General features: G+C 40.0%; 1 protein-coding gene across 3 annotated transcripts; it reads right to left on the bottom strand.

Annotated features, from left to right (window-relative positions):
- Positions 1-434: 434 nt before the first annotated feature.
- LOC118278781 (uncharacterized) lies at positions 435-20836 on the bottom strand. 3 transcript variants are annotated; one of them, XM_050703505.1, is made up of 15 exons: positions 20099-20836; positions 18322-18446; positions 17795-17910; positions 16963-17079; positions 15434-15553; positions 14438-14553; positions 13385-13612; positions 12381-12515; positions 11786-11923; positions 10451-10563; positions 8923-9034; positions 7585-7678; positions 6833-6915; positions 5180-5248; positions 435-4059 (listed from the first exon to the last, which is right to left on the bottom strand). In XM_050703505.1, the coding sequence occupies exons 1-15, from the start codon at positions 20528-20530 to the stop codon at positions 3928-3930; spliced, it is 2130 nt and encodes a 709-aa protein (XP_050559462.1). In that variant the 5' UTR covers positions 20531-20836; the 3' UTR covers positions 435-3927. The 3 variants fall into 3 exon arrangements, with proteins under 3 accessions (XP_050559462.1, XP_050559461.1, XP_050559463.1); XM_050703504.1 differs by having other exon boundaries at positions 8923-9043; positions 20099-20835; XM_050703506.1 differs by having other exon boundaries at positions 5180-5244; positions 8923-9043; positions 20099-20835.
- Positions 20837-20920: the final 84 nt, after the last annotated feature.

Raw genomic sequence — 20920 nt, 5'->3', positions numbered from 1 at the left:
GATCATGTGAAATAACGCGGGCGCGAATTTCTTTTTATTAAAAAACTATGCGTTTTTTACTAAAATATGACATTTTGTGATAGCAATGTAGAATTCATTTGACACTATCTTCATCGCGGGTGTCATGTACCCGACTAAGAGACTACACTAGAATAGTTTTTTGTTATTGTGATAAAAATAAAACTAAACAAAAAAAGTATCTTTGGGAGAGTTGTTTGTAATCAGGAGTACAATCACGTGTTTAAATATTCTTCAATAATTACCAGTCACCCTATACGCTTGCATCCATTAAATGACACTGAGTACGGCGGTAAACCTTTAGTTTACTTTTTACACCCGAATACTCAAACGATACGAGCGTCTTAAAATTGGGTAGCGTTTGAGTATTCGGACATGAGAGAATTGAACTAAAAATAGAAAAAAAAAATGCAACGCACCGTAGATACACTTTTATTGCTATTTATTATAATAATTATTATATTATTTACAAAACTTATGTAGTAATAGCCTATTATTAGCTAATTTTCAGGTCTGTATTTCATAAAATCTTTAGCCATTTTCAATTTAAAGCCAAAATTAAAAACCTATCTCAATAGGGCTTTTTTATGGGGGGAAAATCATCCTATGACTTCTCCCGCCTTGGACGAGACGAGAGGGAGTGTCAGACTCTTACTGACTAAAAACCACCCCGTTCCTACTCCTGCTTTTCGAGTCGGAGCCCCGGAAAAGCCGCTAGATAGTCCGCAGCTCCGGATCAGGCATCAGCCCTACTGTGGTGGTCTGATTAATAGGGTAGATGACTAATTTTTATTTCAATGTCCATCTTGTAGATTGTTTTAAAACATTACACACGTATTTTTTATTTTCTCACCGAAACAAATACTTTCGACGATATATCGATTTGAAATATCGCGTGACGTCACTTCTAGGTACATTTTAAACGTAGAAATGACGTATTTGCTCCCACTTCTAAACTTTGATTCGTTTTATCTAAGTATCGTTATCTTATATGACAAAATAAAAAAATACGTGTCTAATATTTTTTCATTACCTAATTGACGGACTAAATAGATTTCTAATTTTCATACCCCGTCATCATCCCTATTGGAACAAATTATTTTGACTTTAATTTTACAATGGTAATAAAGATTTTAATGAAATCTCCCCTGTACCCTTAGTACGAGTTTGCTTTACGTTTCAAAGTATTTGAAACGAAATCGTTCGGCGTTCTGATTGGTCGGCTCGAATAAACTGTAGCGACACATGACAAGTGACAGATGACAGAAGTCGCACATAGACTATCGACGAGCAAAATCAACGGATGACGTCATAAAACCCTACATTCAAGCTTCCTTGTGCGAACTGCTAGGGAGTGGAACTCCTTGCCGGAGTCTGTGTTTCCTGATGGGTACAACCTGGGTGTCTTCAAGGCCCGAGTGAATAGGTTGCTTATGGGCAGACGTGCTCCATCGTAGGCCGCATCATCACTTACCATCAGGCGAGATAGCGGCCAAACGTCGGCCCATTTAACATAAAAAAAAAAACATCGCACATGTGAAGTTTACATGCGAATAAACACGGATAGAAAATCCCAACGAACAACAGTTGGGCAGAAAGCCCGCCAGACACGATCACCTCGCCTGGTCGGAGGATACTGCTTTACTTAGGGAACTTTACTCTCTGTTCCCTAAAAAATCAACCAATCAGAGCGCCGAACGCGCTCCCGTTTCGATTACTTTAAACGTAAAGTAAACTCGATACTAAGGGTTTTGTAGTGATAAAAACGGTCAAACCCGAGGTATTTATATAGTCTATACATAGCTTTTGTTCTATTGAGTCGTCTAAAAAGAGCTGTTTTCGAAAAACTTCAAAAAAATATAACGTCACCCCTTTTAATCTTCGAAGGGGTAGACAGAGGTGCACATATTATATGATATAACATCCATTTTTCATCAGTCATGTTATAAGTCCCATGTAATAGGGGGTGAGTCTATTGCCATATACTGGACACAAGTTTTCGATAAACCGAAAAAAGCCCAGCAATTCCTTGTCCGAGACGAAAATCGAACCCAAGACCCCTTGCCTGGCAGTCACTCGACAAACGAGGCAGTATTCATGAGTTTTCAATAAAATATAAACAACCATACATTGTATAGCGGCATTACGTGCCGTAATGTGCACCTCTGCCTACCCCTTCGGGGATAAAAGGCGTGACGATACATACGTAGTGTAGTAAGCTGAGACATATTTATTTGAAAATGACTTGTGTATGGGCCTTTTATTTTTAAATAATATGTATTAAATGTAATTCGCATTATAAGAGTCGCAACATCACTACATAGTATAAAACAAAGTCGCTTTCTCTGTCCCTATGTCCCTTTGTATACTTAAATCTTTAAAACTACGCAACGGATTTTGATGCGGTTTTTTTTAATAGATAGTGATTCAAGAGGAAGGTTTATATGTATAATACATGTATAATATATTACCATTGCACCCATGCGAAGCTGGGGCGGGTCGCTAGTTTCATATAAAATTCATATAAAATATCGTTTTTAATGTTTCGGAAAAAAGTATTGAATTTGACTAGTAGGAAACTAGCAATATACTATATTTTTTAAAAGAGTAACGAATGGAGTTTCTTGCTCGTTCTTCTCCATTCGAAGCTACACTTTGGAACAAGCACTTAGCTTCACTGACGGACAGACTGACAGACTATAATTTATTTCTTTAATTTTTTAATACCTTTCGTGAGACATACTAAAGTAATTATGTTGTCACGGAATACTGCTCATGAATATGAGCCTCTAGCATGGCTTGAAACTAGTCGAGTTCCTCGTCAAACAGTTACGTGAGTAAGCCGATAATATAATAATTCATTTCTTTCTTTATTTAAGTACCTAAGTATATGGTTTAATTGGAACAAATGATTTGACTTTGACTTATTGCCGTACTTAGCCATTTAATGGTTACTTAACTCAGTCCTTAGCAATTGTATTCCGAACAAACTCGTTACTAAGGAATAGTTTAAGTAACCGTTAAATGTCTCTGAGTGCGGCAGTTACGTCCGAATACTCAAACGCTACTCAATGTTAAGTTGGACTTAAATATCGTGCCATCTCTGTCATTTTATAAAGAATTGATAGTGACAGAACTACATTTGAGAGCGTCTTAAAATTGAGTAGCGTTTGAGTATTCGGACGTTAGCGTATTACATTTAATACACACTCAAAAAGGGCCCATTTAACAATGAAATGAACACACAGAAACCCCGTAGCCAATTATATATAGTTAGTTATCATCGGAGGCCGGATTCTACCTAAAGAGTTACCTAGGCAAGTACCTTATAGGCGCCCCTAACTTTATAGGGGCCGCTGTCATTCTATGGGCAGTAGGGGGTACTGTTTATATGGTCACCCCTAATGGCGCAAATGCTTCTCATGTATGAGGAGCGGGTGTCTATTTTTTTGAGGTTTCGATAAATGTATTGAATTTGACTAGTAGGAAACTAGCTTATTAAGGGGATAAAGTGGGAGGTGAAAATGTGTAAGGGGGGTATAAGGGGGAGGGGGGAATAAGGGGTAAGGGGGACAGTAAGGAAAAAGTGCGTCGTAATGGGAAAGGGAGGTAGTAAGGGGGACGGCGGAGTAGTAAATGTTAGTGGTACGAATGAGACTAGAATTGGAACTTAAAACGGGATATTTACCATGTTTTTCAATTTTAATGAGTTTCCGATATTTGAATGGAAGGAACGAAACATTCACACTATCACCATATAGTGACCAATAACCCAGTAGCCCCCACTGTACACGCGACCCGCAGCGCCCTCTATAACGTGGCGCCATAAACACTTGCCTAATTCGCCTTAGGTACAACACGGGTCCGACTATCGTTCGATGGCGGTTTCCCGGGGTTTGTGAGTTTGTGTCAGTGATGCAGCGAGTGGTGTGGGGTTAGGACTGCGCCCCCCGCAGAGAGCACCGACGTGATGACGGGCGCTCCGCCCCCGACGTTGGACACGCCCGAGACGCCGCCCACGCCGCCGCCGCAGAATATCACCTGGAGAAGTGTTTTAGGGGAGAATTAGGTAATTGAAAATAAAGTTTATCTACGAATAAGAATCCCGTTTCGACTTGTAACTAGTCGAGAGCTTTTTTTAATAATTTATGTGAGTAATCCGTTATTTTAAGTTAATTTAAGTATGTCTCACAATAATTATTGATTATATACACAGAATATTGTGAGGTTTGTGTATTCTGATACATAAAGGAGCAAACCCAAAGAGGATTAGGTTAATATTACTGTCTTTTTTACATAGAAAAGGTTTTTTTAGCAACGTCACGCCTTGTATCCCCGAAGGGGTAGGCAGTGGTGCACATTACAGCATGTACACCCACTTTTCACAATTTATGTTGTAAGTCCCATGTAATAGGGGTGAGCCTATTGCCATATACTTGACACAATTCCAGTCTCCGTCCGACCGAGGGAATCGAACCCGAGATCTATTGCCCGGCAAGTATTAAATTCTGTATGAACAGCTCCACTTCCTTGACCACAGTAGAGCTGTAATGTTGTAGGTTGTCTAAGAATGTCACGGACATGCGGCGCGGCTGTTATAATGCCGTAAAGGTAAAGAGTGTTCAAATTAGCTCAAAAAATAATCCTACTTAGATCATATTTGGTATATCGTCAGACAAGATGATAACAAATATGTGATTTAAATTTTAATTAAGTCATAAGAGGTTTCCCCATACGGTATCTATACTAATATTATAAAGCTGAAGAGTTTGTTTATTTGAACGTGCTAATCTCCGTCCGATTTGAATAATTATCTTTGTGTTGGATAGTCTATTTATCGAGAGAGGCTATAGGCTATAAAACATCACGCTACGATCAATATTGCTCAGCAGAGCGGGTGAACGGGCGGAAGTAGCTAGTCTTTATATATATAATTCTTCTGTAAGTGTGTATGTCAGAACTTCTCGGAAACGAATGGAATTTTGATGAATTTTTTTGTTGACCGTATTCAAGGGAATCTGAGACCCGTTTTGATTCACAATTTTATCCGCTGGACAATGTTTTTTTAAGCCACCGCGCCAACAGACGTGTAAAAGGACAACGTCTTCGGGTCCGCTAGTATGTTATAAAAGCTTAATTAGAAACGTGTGTATGTGGGTACCTGCGAGACGGGCGTGGCGGGCTGGCCGGCGGTGGCTAGAACATACTGTTGCTGCCTGACGCCGCCTACCTGGAGCAAACACAAACATTATTTACTACATTTACATACACAAGCAAAGCAGGGGGGACAAGCTAGAGAGGGCTGCCTTGGGCGAGGCGAGAGGGAGTGTCAAACTCTTACTGACTAAACACCATCCCGTTCCTACTCCTGCTTTTCAAGTAAACCCGCAAGGTAGTACGCGGCTCCTTTTTTCTTCTCCTCTAATAATATCTTCTGATTTATTTCGTTGCGGGATCCAAGACAGTCATTCATGTCCCTGGGACGTTGGACTTCAGTGTTCCGCTGTTTTCATGGTTGTATCTACTGTAGATCCTGGTGCACAGGCGTTGTAGCGGATTTGAGAGGGTGTGGCGGGCTTGTCCCAATAAAAAAAAACATGCAAAGAAGGTGGGACCATCTAGAGGGGCTGACGGATCACCTGATGGTAAGCTATTAACGCCGTCCATTTGCACCCGAAGCACTAGTGGAGTTCCAAATACGTAGTCAGCTTTTTGTAAGAGAAAAGAACTCTAAAACTCCTGCAACGCACTTGTAACTCCTCTCGTGTAGCGTGTATCGAAATATTTACACGATTTTCGCATTTAAAATTTATTTTTAAAAAGGAAAAGGAACAGTCTCCCTGAAACCTTCTTTTAAGTCTGAAAAATACTATGCTGATGACCGCATCAAATTCGGTATAGTGAAACACGAGATAATCTCGTACAAACATACATACATATTAAACATACAACAGACTGCACGGTTGGCGTGGTGGCTGTGTAACTGGCTGCCGTGCAACGTGTAGCGGGTTCGATTCCCGCACGGAGCAACTCTTTGTGTGATCCACAAATTGTTGTTTCGGGTCTGGGTGTCATGTGCATGTGAACTTGTATGTTTGTAAACGCACCCACGACACAGGAGAAAATCCTAGTGTGGGGCAACGATAAAAAAAAAAAAAAAAGTTAAACTGAGAACCTCCTTTTTTTAAGTTAAGAAAAACATATTTAAACAGAATTCGAATATTTTTGATAATTAGTGGTCGAAATTCGACCATATACGATTTAATTTACAATACCACTTAACATACGTTCAAGGATAATTTTTATTTAACGAATTGCTATTAGTTTTGTAAAATTCAAATTAATATATTCCGGCGCATCATGAACAGGAAAACTATTCATATGAGACGTGAGAATATCATCGCAATGTCTGTCGATTTTGACGTTATGGCAAATACGATCAGATACTATGCATGGTAGTGTGTGTGTAATGTTTTATTTATTGATTTACGGCGCATTCCAATAAACTACCGATCGGTAAATTTGCTTACGAGCCGTAGAATTTTGACATAAGCTCCATACAAAATGTGTCAAAATTCTACGGCTCGTAGGCACATCTACCGATCGGTAGTTTATTGGAATGCGCCGTTAATGTAGTTTATAAGCATTATTTTTGAAAAATATTAGTGTTTTGGACTTCTCCTACACATATACTATAAGTGTACCAAATTTTATGCTCGCGTAAAAAGGGGTCCAAAGTTCACGTATTAATATATAGATAAAATCTATGACAAATTAACGTAAATATTGGGAATTTCATCAACAATTTGCGCACCTGATGCACGGCGGACTGCTGCATGGTCTGCCGCGGCGCGTCCTCCGCCTCCACCACCACCTGCTCCAGGAACGAACCCGCGCCTGTACACACAACAATACAACTCATCTTATATATATCATCTATATGAATACATAAAGCTAAAGAGTTTGTTTGGACGTGCTAATCTCCGGAAGTACTTGGTGCGAATTTAATCATTCCTATTATGTTGGATAGTCCATTTATCGAGGAAGGTTGTAGGCTATAAAACATCACGCTATGATCAATAGAAGCCGAGCAGAGTGGGTGAAACAGTAGGAGTAGCCAGTCATACAGTAGGTACCAAAGAAACGTATCTTACTTTCAGGAGATTATTCATAATCCCAATGCTTGGCGAGTAATTCGGAGATTATAGTAAAAATTAATATACTACTCGAAGCCCAATAACCCCTATCCCCAATCTTCCCAATATTCGGACCAACTAATCTCCAAACAGGTCAAAAATAGTGACATTGACATTTGTGAGACCCCTTCCTAGTGTAACGTCACATTTTATAATTTAACATCTGCATTTTTTTAAGCTTTTCGATAATAGTTTCAAGGGACTGTTTTAATAGTTAGATTATAATAAATGAAATGTGACGTCACGAAATTTAACCCCTCCGCCCTTGTCACATAAAGTCACACTTTGTCGACCACTTCCCCCCCCCTTAATTTAATGGATAGCCTCTATGGGTGGTGCCTACTGTCTGTCTGTCTGTCTGTCCACTTACCGGTGTTATTAGTAGTGGCGGAGTTGAGGTTCTCGCAGCCGAACAGGCAGTGTTGTACCGTCCACCGCGGCTCGAACGGGATGTGCGTCTTAACCTGAAATTGAAGAAAAACTTTGTATAACTATCGTCATGGGACAAATTTTCGAAAATGCCAAAAAGAAAACCCAATAATACTTTGCCTGACCCGGGAATCAACCCGAAACCCCTTGTCTGGTGTCGCACTTGCAACCACTCACCTACGAGGCAGTCTAAAAAACTATTTTGCCCAAAATCTTATACAGTAGAAACTCGATTGGGACTAATTATTGTCCATGTTAGGCAATCGGATAATCGAAAATCCGGATAATCGAATTTACGAAGAAAAGCTAATTTTGTGCATACATATTATGTTTTTATTGTAACTTTCGTGAGACACTACTAAATTAGTTATTATGTTATCGGCTTACTCGCGTAACGTTTTGACGAGGAACTAGTTTCAAGCCATGCTAGAGGCTTATATTCATGAGCAGCATTCCGCGACACACGACGCGGCGATTGTCGCGCTGCTACTTGAAACTAGTCGAGTTCCTCGTCAAAACAATACGTGAGTAAGCCGATAACATAATAATTAACATTTTATGTTGTACATACGATGTTACGTATTTATTAAAATCAACAAATACATATGAATGAAAATCAATGTTTATTAATAATTATTATGAGATACATCTTCTGAGATTTTGATACGGTTTTCAGCATAGTATTTTTCAGACTAACGAAGTTAAGATATTACCTGACTTAAAAAAATGGAGGCAGTAAAGAAAATTGAAGATTGAAAGTTTTTTTGAACAGAAAATTAATACAACCTACGTAAGTATTCATTTTTTATTAATCTCGCTCGACTGACTTAAATAACACACACAGTAACTATTTTTGTTAAGTCGGTTAAGAATGAAATATATTAAGGGGCCTTTGCCCTGCAGTGGGACGACCATGGCTGACAATAAATGAAATAAATTAATAAAATAAAATCAGAATGAAATGCAACATTTTTGTGTGGGAGAGCCATGCTTCGGCACTGCTGGGCCGGCTCGACCGGAGTGATACCACGGCCTCACAGAAAACCGACGTGAAACAACGCTTGCGTTTTGTTTCGTTGTGTGTGAGGTTACCGGAGGCCCAATTCCCCCCTTCCCAATCTTCCCCATCCCCATTCCCGAACAACAAAACTTAAATTCCTAACTCCCAAAAAGCCGGTAACGCTTTTGTAAAGCCTCTGGTGTTTCAAGTGTCCATGGGCGGCGGCGATTGCTTACCATCAGGTAATACGTCTGCTCGATTACAGAAAAAAAAACATACCTTGAGTTCCGTGGTCAACATGAGGATATGCCTGCAGGGCAGCCGGAACACCTTGCTGAAGAGACAGGAGCACTCCTGGGTCGACGTGCCGTACTTGCAGATGGCGGCACTACTGTGTTTCCTGCAACGTCAGAACACTTTTATTCGGGAATTATGTCCGCTCTAGTTACGTGTGTTTGAGCATTAAGAGTAGAGCTTAGTAAACCGTGATTTTTTAGTTAATTTACGCCCGAACACACAACCGAAAAAATAAATAAAAACGCTATTCAATTTTAAGTTGTACTAAAATATCGTGCTATCTCTGTCACTCTGACAAGTGACACATGACAGTAGTCGCACATAGACTATCGACGAGCAAATCAACGGATGACGTCATAAATATCCTGCATCGCACATACGAAGTTTACATGCGAAATAACACGGATAGAAAATCCCAACGAACAACAGTTGGGCAGAAAGCCCGCCAGGCACGATCACCTCGCCTGGTCGGAGGATCCTCCTTTTTTTAGGGAACTTTACTCGCTGTTCCCTAAAGTGCTATCTCTGTCATATTATAAAGAATTGATAGTGATAAAACTACATTTGAGAGCGTCTTAAACAACAATAACAAATAATACTACCGAACCGAAACTGAATAATAACATACTAATGTATGTCTCACGATAGTTATTATAAAATTACTAGCAAACCCAGCGAACTTCGTTTCGCCACCAATGATTATCCCTATTTTCCTGCTTTACTCTTGATTTTTTCCTGAATTTTCTTTGCTATAAACCTCACGGAGCCCGAGACCTTTCCAACGAATGTGAAACCGTGGAAATCGGTTCGTGCGTTCTGGAGTTATAGCGTCAGGAAGGAAACCCGACTTATTTTTATATTTTATACAGCGTTTAACAAAACCCATAATATACATCAAGAAGCACTGAAGAAATAGAATCTCTACAAAAAGTTTCAGCTTAAAATACGTTTAAAAAAGGTTCGGTGTCGCATGGTTCTTGATTTTAAATCATACAAACGTGTCACAACACTACAGGGGTCACTCGCTAATTACGAAACATTTCTTCTGTAAATCTGTCGCCTAGTACCTGTCTACCTAATTTTGATTCGCATGAAAAATAAAAATATTGGAAAAATTCATAACTTCGTACCATGAAAACATGAGTTTAAAAAACCCTTCCCGTATCGTTTGTTATGTTATCTAGAAACCGTGCACTTGATATGTATACCCCCTTTTTGTTACCTTGTGTGCGGCGCGTCGCGTTCCGCGCGCGCCTCAAAGAGCCATCAGACCACCACAGATGGGGCCCAGTAGGGCTGATGCCTGATCCGGAGCTGCGGACTACCTAGCGGGTTTACCGGGGCTTCGGGTCGAAAAGCAGGAGAAGGAACGGGGTGGTTTTTAGTCAGTAAGAGTCTGACACTTCTCTCGCCTCGCCGAAGGCGAGAGAAGTCATTGGATAAAAAAAACCCCTTTATGTTACACTGTGTATATTAAAATATGAAATAATAGGACAGTTGAGACAGTTACCTGCCGGCTCTATCGTCGAGACATTTCTGCGCCAACTTGGTCTGGTGCGACATCAGGTTGTATGCGTACTGCGTGATCGTGTCCGTAGGGGACTGCTTCAGCGTCTCCGTGTCCTGGGAACAAGGGTTTTAGACATAAATATATTGTGCTGAAAGAGGAAATATATAATATTTTTATTTATTTTTTTCAACCGTAATCATGGTACTTGTAACAGTGGCGAAATATCGGAAACTCATAGACATAAATATACATATATGGTAAATATCCCGTCTCAAGTTGTAATACTAAGGTATTTATTTAAATTAAAATGCAAGTTTACAGTCAGAGTGGAGGGTGGGGGAAAGTAGGAGTAGTAAATGGTAAAGTGGTAGTAGTGAGAGGGTGACAGGGAGGATTAAACGAAAGAGGGGAACGGGTAAAGGAAAGAAGCAGGGGTAGAAGAGAGGAAAAAGTGAGAAAGATAATGCGAGAGACGGAGGTATAAGGGGGAGAGGGTGTAGTAACAGGGACGCTGTGAGAGGTAAGGGGCAGCGAGGGAGTAACAAAAGGGGTAAAGGAATGGTGCAAACGGAAGTGAGGGGGCAATAATAGGGAGGGGAAGTAGTTAGATGGGATCATCATCATCATCAGCCGGAAGACGTCCACTGTTGAACGAAGGCTTTCCTCTTAGTCCTCTACGTAGAACAACAAGCCGCCACCTACATCCAGTGGCTCCCCATGCATGCATGGACGGACGGAGGATTATACGGTCGGGTATAAGACACCCAGGGGAAGAGTAGAGATGGTGTAACGTGGTACTCACCCGTAGCCTGCTGAGCGCGAAGGTCCGCCTGTCGTTCTCGAGCTGGTTGGCCACGTTGAAGAATATGGAGGATCAAACGGTCGGGTATAATACACCCAGGGGAAGAGTAGAGATGGTGTAACGTGGTACTCACCCGTAGCCTGCTGAGCGCGAAGGTCCGCCTGTCGTTCTCGAGCTGGTTGGCCACGTTGAAGAATATGGAGGATCAAACGGTCGGGTATAATACACCCAGGGGAAGAGTAGAGATGGTGTAACGTGGTACTCACCCGTAGCCTGCTGAGCGCGAAGGTCCGCCTGTCGTTCTCGAGCTGGTTGGCCACGTTGAAGAATATGGAGGATCAAACGGTCGGGTATACGACACCCAGGGGAAGAGTAGAGACGGTGTAAACAAGGTACTCACCCGTAGCCTGCTGAGCGCGAAGGTCCGCCTGTCGTTCTCGAGCTGGTTGGCCACGTTGAAGAATATGGAGGATCAAACGGTCGGGTATACGACACCCAGGGGAAGAGTAGAGATGGTGTAACGTGGTACTCACCCGTAGCCTGCTGAGCGCGAAGGTCCGCCTGTCGTTCTCGAGCTGGTTGGCCACGTTGAAGAATATGGACACGAACTCGTCCAGTTGAAGGGGATTGCGGACAAGATTCTGGAATTTTGTCACTAGCCGTTCTAGGCCCTGGAACGAAGTTGTTTAGGGGGTTAATAATATTGTATAGATAGTTTTATATACATAGGTAACGTTACGCCAGTCTCCCCATGGGGGTAGGCAGAGACAATTTACTATTTTATTTTTATTTATTTATTTATTTAGGAAACTCAACAGTTTATTTTTTAAGTTACATAAGTTAAGAAGGCTCACTCCACTATTAATGAACAGCATAATGAATCCTACAATAGAAAGCCAATTGACTGCACGGTTGTCACCATAGCTGGGCAGCCGGCTGCCACTCAGCGTGTAGCAGGTTCGATTCTCGCACGAAGCACCTCTTTATATGATCCATAAATTATAGTTCCGGCTCTGCGTGTCATGTGTATGTGAACTTATAATAAATATGGCAAAAACGCCTCAACCCACGGAATTTGTTCTAGACTCTACAAGGTCCGTATAATAAAATACAACTCAAAGCACTTACCTTATGCAGTATATTGGTGTAGTTATCAGCCTCGAGCCACGAGTCCAGCTTGGCGATGGCCCCGTTGGGCCGCGACAGTAGCTCCCACAGGCGCAGCGTGCCCGCGCCCGTGCCTATTATACTGCGCTTCAGGACCTGGCAGAGGGAATACGGTAGATTAGTAGTAGATAGTACATTTTTAGTTCTTAAGAAATAATACATTTTCAAAAAACGCAAATATAACTTTATCGCTCATACAAATAGTATGTAAAACATTCATATATAACCTCACGCCTGTCTCGCACGGGGGTATGCAGAGACAATGGAACGCTATGTAAAACTAAGTTATTTTATAACTTTTATATTGTGTCATCTACTTGCTGTTACGGAACCCTTCATGGGCGAGTCCGACTCGCACTTAATGTCCGTCTTGTAGATTATTTTAAAACATTAGACACGTATTTTTTATTTTATTATGGAAACAAATACTTTCGAAGATATGATCATTGATTTGAAATATTGCGTGATTTGATTCGTTTTATCGAAGTATTGTCATTTTAACATAATTGACGGATTAATTAGATTTTTAATTTTAATACCCCGTCATCATCCCTATTCAGTGAATGAATAATTTTGAATATAATAATTTTTATATATGCCACGAGTCCAGCTTGGCGATGGCAAAGTAAGTTGGTTATCTCTCCTCGCTGTATCTACTATCTACTTACTAAGTAAAGCAAAGACGAAGAAACAAAGAGCCTTATACGAAAAAAATTACACCCGAAACACCAGAGGCGTTACAAATGCGTTGCCGGCATTTTGGGGGTTAGAAATTTAATAGATTGTTGAGGAATCGGGGATTGAGTAGATTGGAAAGGAGGTAATTGGGCTTCCGATAACCTCACTCACACAACGCAAGCATTATTTCACATCGGTTTTCTACTCAGCCGTGGTATCACTCCGGTCGACCCGACCCAACCTAGCTCTCCCACACTTAAATAAGCATTTCTTTTGCATTAACTTACTTGTAACTGCGTCAAAGTATGGTCCCCCCTTAGCAATGCAAGTGCATACGTCTTGCAGCGCGCCGCTAGCTCCCCGTGGGGGGAGAGCGCGGGCTGTGTCGTGGGCTGTGTCGTGTGTGTCGTGGGTTGTGTCGTGTGTCCCGCGGCACTACACAGTCTGGCGGCGGCGCGGGCGGCCTGCCATACTGAGCATGTTACGTGCGCTGAGGGGAACGCTGTGCGGACTGCCTGTGGATTAAAGATGTAGTAGTTAGTATACAAAATAATGATAATACTTCTTAATGCGAGCGAAGCCAAGGGCAAAAGCTAGCCGTCTTTCACATCAAATAAGTCATTGGTGGAGGCCTTTGTTCAGCTGTGGACGTCTTGTAGCTGATATTATGATGATATTATAATATTAATGGTCAAATATTCGTCCCTCAATTTTAAGACGCGCTCAAGTAATAGTTCGATCCCTACAAATTCTTTGTAAAAGACAGTATATCACGATATTTAATTACAACTTAAAATTGAGTAGCGTTTCAGTATTCGGGCGTAAGTCACAGACTATGAAAATAAAATATTAAAACGACGTCTAAAGACTTCCCGCGAAAGAATTTTGATCAATTCTACACTCAAGCGGATAAAATAGAAGATGAAACTTAGTCAATTTTATATCGATCGGGCTGAGACTTTGCATGTATAAAGCTATGCCGTAAACATCCCCTAGGAAAGGAATTTGATGAATTCCATTCATAATAAATACTTCTTAACGCCCGCGAAGCCCCAGGTGTGTTTCTTTGTCCGTCTGAGACATCGTGAAAAAGCATTTTTTGTCCAGATTTTGATAGTTAAGAAAATTTAACCTTGGTATGAGTTTGCATACTAAGACGATATAAACTATTTTAAACTATACAGGGAGCAGCTATATTACAATTTGATGATTATTTTGCGCGCGTCGCCGCATCTGCGCAGACTGCTCACGATAAAGAGTCCCTCTGTAACTTCGAAACTAATAGAGCTTTTCTCTATCAACATACATTATTTAAAGTTAATTAATGATGTTTATCTTACCTGTTGACACTTGGTAGGGTCACAGACCACACACCGGACCTGTCGCCACGCAGGGTTGCAGGACTTGAACGTGTCCAGTAACCAGGTCAGGTCTTCGCCGATTAGGGTCGAGATACCTGGAGAAAAACAGATATTTCCATCGGGTTACAATGTGGGTGTCTTCAAGTCTAGAGTGAATAGGCTCTTAAGAAACTAGTGCGCCTCACCATCAACGATTACATCACTACTTACCATCAGGTGGGATTGTAGTCAAGCATTAGTTTTTATCGAATAAAAAAAAAGATATATTTTTAAAAATAGCGCCTAGCTTCACTGACAGACAGACTGACGGACAATTCAATTTGACGTTTCAAAACTGCCTTATTTAGGATTAATTGAAATAAATGCTTTGACTTTTGACTTTTTTTTTTAAGGAAAGAAAGATATTCTCAAAATTTTATGCTCTAGCACTCTTGGATAACACGCAGTTGTGAAAGTGAGTTCACCTGAGTCCCAATCCCCCCTCCCCTCTTGTAACTTCTCTAGCGTTACGGCCCAATCCCCCCCTCCCCTTCTTGTAACTCCTCTAGTGTTGTGGGTGTTCATGGGCATGATTACCATCAGATGATCCATCTGTTCGTTTGTCGACATATACCATAAAAAAACCTTATCCGAAGATATGTGATAGAATACTATCGTATAATAAAGTAAAAGTGTGGGAGAGCCATGCTTCGGCACTGCTGACCGGAATGATACCACAAAGAAAACAGACGTGAAACAACTCTTGTGTTGTGTTTTGTTGTGTAACTGAGGTTACCGGAGGCCCAATTACCCCCTTCCCAATCCCCAATTCCACAAAAACCTTTAAATAACTAACCCCTAAAAGGCCGGCAACGCAATTGTAACGCCTCTAGTGTTTCAAATGTCCATAGGCGCCGGCGATTGCTTACCATCAGGTAAACCGTCTGCTCGTATACCGGCTTATACCATAAAGAAAATAAAATAAAATTCACTTACCAGCACTAACAATAACAGATTTCCCGTTGCCATCCTCAGCGAGGAACAGAGTGACGTTGTGTTTGAGGGACGGAGTGCCCGTGCCTCCCACTGTCGGTATAGTACTGTTGAACTCTATGCCTGTAATTATAGAGAATGTTTTTGTTTAAATATGGTGAGACACTTAGCGCTACTCAATTGGGTAGTTCCCTAGGTTAAATATAAATTATTTTGACATTTTAATATTATAAAATAATCGTACTTTCATTCATTATTTTGACGATATACTTATTTATTTAATTTTTCTAGCTAATTTTAGAGAAGTATGCTATTTGACGCAAAAAAAATATGACGTCATAAGTTGCGATCTCCTACAAAATTCATAGAAAAGTAACGTTTTTGACGTTTCGATAAAAGTATTGAATTTGACTAGTAGTGAACTACCGTATTGTAAGACATTCTCAAGAGTAATTCTGTTACTACAAATCTAAATACATATGACTCAAAGGTGACAGACTGACATGGTCTGAGTGTCATGTGTATGTGAACTTGTATGTAATTAAACGCACACACGACACAGGAGAAAATCCTAGTATGGAGCAACGTATTTTTTAAGTCTACGTACAAATAAATATTTTTTGCTATACTCATGATTAATTGAAAAATATGGCAAAAGTTAAAGTTGTAAAATACCTACTAGTCTTCCGATAACGCGGACGCCTCGCTGCTAACAGCTGATCATGCGAAAGCACGCGCGCGCGATATTTAGTTGTTTTGTTATTGCGATAAAAATAAAACTAATGAGTATACAAAAAACGTTTCTTTGGGAAAGTTGTTTGTAATCATGAGTACAATCACGTGTTTAAATATCGTTCACTAATTACCAGTCACCCTATATTAGTAACTAGCTACTTCCGCGCGGTTTCACCCGCTCTGCTCGATCCCTATTGATCATAGCGTGATGTTTTATAGCCTATAGCCTTCCACGATAAATGCACTATCCAACACAAAAAGAATTATTCAAATCAGACCAGTAGTTCCGGAGATTAACGCGTTCAAACAAACAAACAATCAAACAAACTCTTCAGCTTTATAATATTAGTATAGATGTTATCGGCTTACTCACGTAACTGTTTGAGGAGGAACTCGACTAGTTTCAAGCCATGCTAGAGACTCATATTCATGAGCAGCATTCCGCGACACACGACGCGGCGATTGTCGCGCTGCTACTTTCATGAATATGAGCCTCTAGCATGGCTTGAAACTAGTCGAGTTCCTCGTCAAACAGTTACGTGAGTAAGCCGATAGCATAATAATTAATTTAGTATTTTTATAATTTTTTTTTAGTATTTTTACTGGTGGGCTACTGCTTTTTATATTATTAAACGTTTTCTTTTTTTCTAATTAAACATTTAAAAATGTAACTAACGGGTAAGGTAAATAAGTATTAAAAAATGTAGTATGTCTCACGAAAGTTATAATAAAACCATATGTTATCATATATTAGTAGTAATAAACTCATATGTAGTGGTATTAGTAGTGACACTCACCAGTCTCGATGCACAGGAACTGCGGCACGGCGTTGAAGGCGAGCTGCATGCTGGGCGTGGTGAGGTACACGCACTGTATGCACCCGGTCGGCGAGTGCAGCAGCTTCACTCCGGCGTCTGGAACGAGTGAAATAACATTAAGTAAACATTCACGTCAATTAATGGAGAAAAGTTCTACTAGTTTCGAGTCACATGAGCAGCGTGTGCAGACGCGGCAACGTCATGCAGCCTACTGCACATCACCGAATCTTCGCACGCCACGCTATCATTTTTAGTAAATTTAGTATGTCTCACAATAATTATAAAAATATAAAACATAAATCAGCATGTATTTTGAACCTGAAATGTCTCTTACATTTGGAGTATGGGAAAGGTAGTGTATCTATTGAATTTCGTGAATGTTTTTATTATTTTTATATTTGTTTTAATTTTCATTTTGTTTTTTTTTTTCTTTGGTGCATCGTGTCCAGTGCAAAATAAACATTTTTTCTTTCTTTTCTTTCTTTTTTTCTTTCTATCATTATATTGTGATAATCCGCTTCTCAAGCATAAGGGTGCTTTTCCACCAGAGATGTGCTATGTTACATTGCTGTGGATGCGTTTGGCTTCCACCAATCATATACATAGCTTAGCACTGGTGGAAACGGACTCAGCTAAACTATGTTTTTATATGGAAAGATGCGTGCTATAGATGACTATCGATACATCGCATACAAGCTGCACATCTTCCTCACAAGTCTTTCTGCCCAAAAAGCTAGGCGCCTAAATAGAGGTGATCTATATAAAAAAAAAACTTTAAACTAGTTTCAAAGACAATTCAATAGTTTCTTACCATAATTCAACTGCAGCTTCCGCACCACAAAGTCATATTTCTGATTGAGCCAGCGCACCGCGCCGGTTCCTGTGGCCACTAGCTGGTCTTCATTTGTCACCACTTGGGGTTCAGGGCTGGAAGGAAGAAAATACAATATATAGAGTGACTGGTAAATTAGTGAACGATATTCAAACACGTGATTGTACTCATGATTACAAACAACTTTCCCAAACTTCTTTTTGTATACTCATTAGTTTTCTTTTTATTACAATAACAAAATGCGCGCGCGCCCTATAACAATCAAGCAATCATGGATTGGGAAGAAGGTATCCCAATCCACAATTGCCCAACAACCCTCAAGCTCCTAACCCCAAAAGACCGGTAACGCACTTGTTACGCCTCTGGTATTTCAAGTGTCCTTGGGCAACTGCGATTGCTTACCATCAGGTGATCCGTCTGCTCATTTATCAGCTTGTTATTATTATTTTTTCATATAAATTAATCTCCACGGACTCGAGCCCTTGTTTATTATATTAAAAACTTACTTCTCAGTGGTCTCGGCGGGTGGGTTCTCAATGATGGCCACTTCATACTCCTGCTGTCCATCGACCTGTGTGCCGCTGCTGAGTTCAAACTGTTGATATGTGTTCGGTTGTTCTTCTACTGGTTGCTGAAAATTGTGAGATATTATTTTATTGTAACTTTCGTGAGATGTACTAAATTAATTGTTATGTTACATCATTCTGCGACACACGACGCGGCGATTGTCGCGGAATGCTGCTCATGAATATGAGCCTCTAGCGTGGCTTGAAACTAGTCGAGTTCCTTGTCAAACAGTTACGTGAGTAAGCCGATAACATATAATAATTAATTTGGTGAGATATTGTTTTAATTGCGTTAAAGCCTTTAACTGCCATCAGAAAACTGTTGAAGACTTATCCTCAACTAATGTAGGTCACCGGTGATCTATGTGGCAGTTACCAAATAAAGAACATTGACTGTCTCGTTGATCGAGTGGTCGCAAGTGCGATTGCCGGGCACGGGGTCTTGGATTCGATTCCCGGGTCAGGTAAAGCGAGTTTTATTGATGACTGGCTTCTGCCAGTGACTTGAATGATCCCGGTTATTCCCATGCTCGTGGGAATCCTCTCTTAGTGCTCCCTAAGTAAGTACCCTAAGTCTGACTCGTAGATTGAGTGGTTGCAAGTGTGACTGATCAATCTCGGGTTTAATTCCCGGATCGGTCACAGAATATCTGGCATCGTACAGTATATGGTGTTACAAATGGTGAAAAGCGAAGATCTATTAACTTATTACAAAGAAATGCAAAGCAAGGAATAACTCAATTCCCTGAATAAAAAGAACTATTAGGATTTTTTGTTTTCGAAAATCCCACAGTAATAGCATGAATTCTGAAACATTTTGACTAATAAAAGTAGTAATTACTCCTTAGTACAACACAAAAAAATTGAAATGGAAGGCTAACTGACCAAAAATGGACCAAAAAAGTAACTTTCTGGAATGGCACACTAGGCAAAAGAACAAAAGGAAGACCTATTACACGATGGGAAGACGACATTAAAGCAATAGCTGGTCCAAATTAAAGAAAAGTAGCTGAAGACAGAGACAAATGGGCGTCACTGGAGGAGGCCTTCACCCAACTTGGGGTTCCAGTAGATTAAATTAAAAATAAATGTTATAAAAATACATAGAAATAAAGATACATATAGAAATAAGTAAAGAAAGAAAATTTATACTAACTGGAAATAAAAGGCTTTTTTATTTTATTTATTTTTACATAAGCTGCCTACCAAGAAAAGTTCCATCAAAAGCAGTTATTTCAATAGTTATTAGAAACAAACTCCAATTTTATTTAGTTATTAGTCAAGATGAATTAACACATTCAACATGTTTTTAGATCATACAAAAGTACCTATGTGTTTTAAGTAAGAATCAAATCAAATTAAATACATTATAAAACAGCTGATCACACAGCCATAAGTGTGTTTTTCCATTATAAATGTGCTATGTTACTATGATACGAAGATGTAATAGCTAAGCTGAGAAACTGTTCTACCATTTCCACTGATACTAATTATTAATTTTCCCTCCAACTTTGTCAAATAAAAAAAAAATCTAATTCAAAACATCTGTTCCACATTCAAAGTATGTTTGCAACTCTTTTGTGCAAAAACTACTGATTGGATTTGGATAAAATATGGTACAAAGACGGATTATAGTTTAGAATAGCATAACGGATACTTTTTACCCCAATAACACGGTGGAAAGAAGCAAAATTGTAGTTAAAAATAACAAACTCACAGTAGTAACTTCAGTGTTGCTTTGGACAAAGTTAGCTCCTTCTTCTTCAGGCTCTCCTTTCACGTCATATATCGTCTCTGCCATCACGATCCTTCCAGAAGAATCCATGGTCCACATACCACCGAAAGCGAAGTTAGAAGGGTTGCCACTCTGCTCGTAAAGTATGACGGTATTAGGCCCCAATTGTACTGGTTCCCCCTTCATATTTACGAAGACTGGCTGCTCGAAGTTACCCTCAACCAGCTGCCCCGTGTGCACGATCTGCTGGCCCTGCTCCACAGGAACTTCCACCACCTGATTCACCACCTCAACCTTTTCTTTCTCCTCTTGAACATTTTTTCTGTTCACCATAATTTTTTGTTTTTTCTCACCCTCGCCACTCTCATCACTTTTCCTCTTAATCACAGTTTTCTTCTTGTTTTTCTTGTCCATTTTTATTATTGTTTTTGTTTTAATTTAAACACTAAAACGAGCGTTTCGACGCTAAATATTGTGGTTTATTGTTGGGCGAACCGCCTCGCCCAAGGCACGACATTTTAACACTTTTTTGCAATTATACAAGGTTATACTAAGTCTTATTTCATACAAAGATCTATAATAACATTATCTACAGTAAATAAACAAAGTATTTTATTGTTTTGTTACCGGATAATTGAGATAATTTCAAAATTATGCCAGTAGGAAAAAGACAACTCAAAAGGAAGCCATTTTTAAATGGCGGCAAGCTTTTTTCTCTTTCTTGCAGTCGTGGCATCCCTTTCTCCAGCCCCAGTTTCGTTCTGAAACTATAAAGAGTGAATGATTTTAATTTTAAATTTTTAC

This window comes from Spodoptera frugiperda, chromosome 24 (genome assembly GCF_023101765.2).
Source record: "Spodoptera frugiperda isolate SF20-4 chromosome 24, AGI-APGP_CSIRO_Sfru_2.0, whole genome shotgun sequence".
In the NCBI taxonomy this organism is placed as follows: domain Eukaryota; kingdom Metazoa; phylum Arthropoda; class Insecta; order Lepidoptera; family Noctuidae; genus Spodoptera; species Spodoptera frugiperda.
This window is presented reverse-complemented; position numbering and strand designations above follow the sequence as displayed.

Bases quoted from the DNA above. Each gene is read 5' to 3' on its own strand.
- LOC118278781 (XM_050703504.1), bottom strand. From the start codon at position 20,530: ATGGACAAGAAAAACAAGAAGAAAACTGTGATTAAGAGGAAAAGTGAT. The intron at 18,447-20,098 runs GTGAGTTTGTTA...CACAATTTTCAG, and splicing joins GCAACACTGAAGTTACTACT to CAACCAGTAGAAGAACAACC. The intron at 13,613-14,437 runs GTAAGATAAACA...TTTAATCCACAG, and splicing joins ACCCTACCAAGTGTCAACAG to GCAGTCCGCACAGCGTTCCC.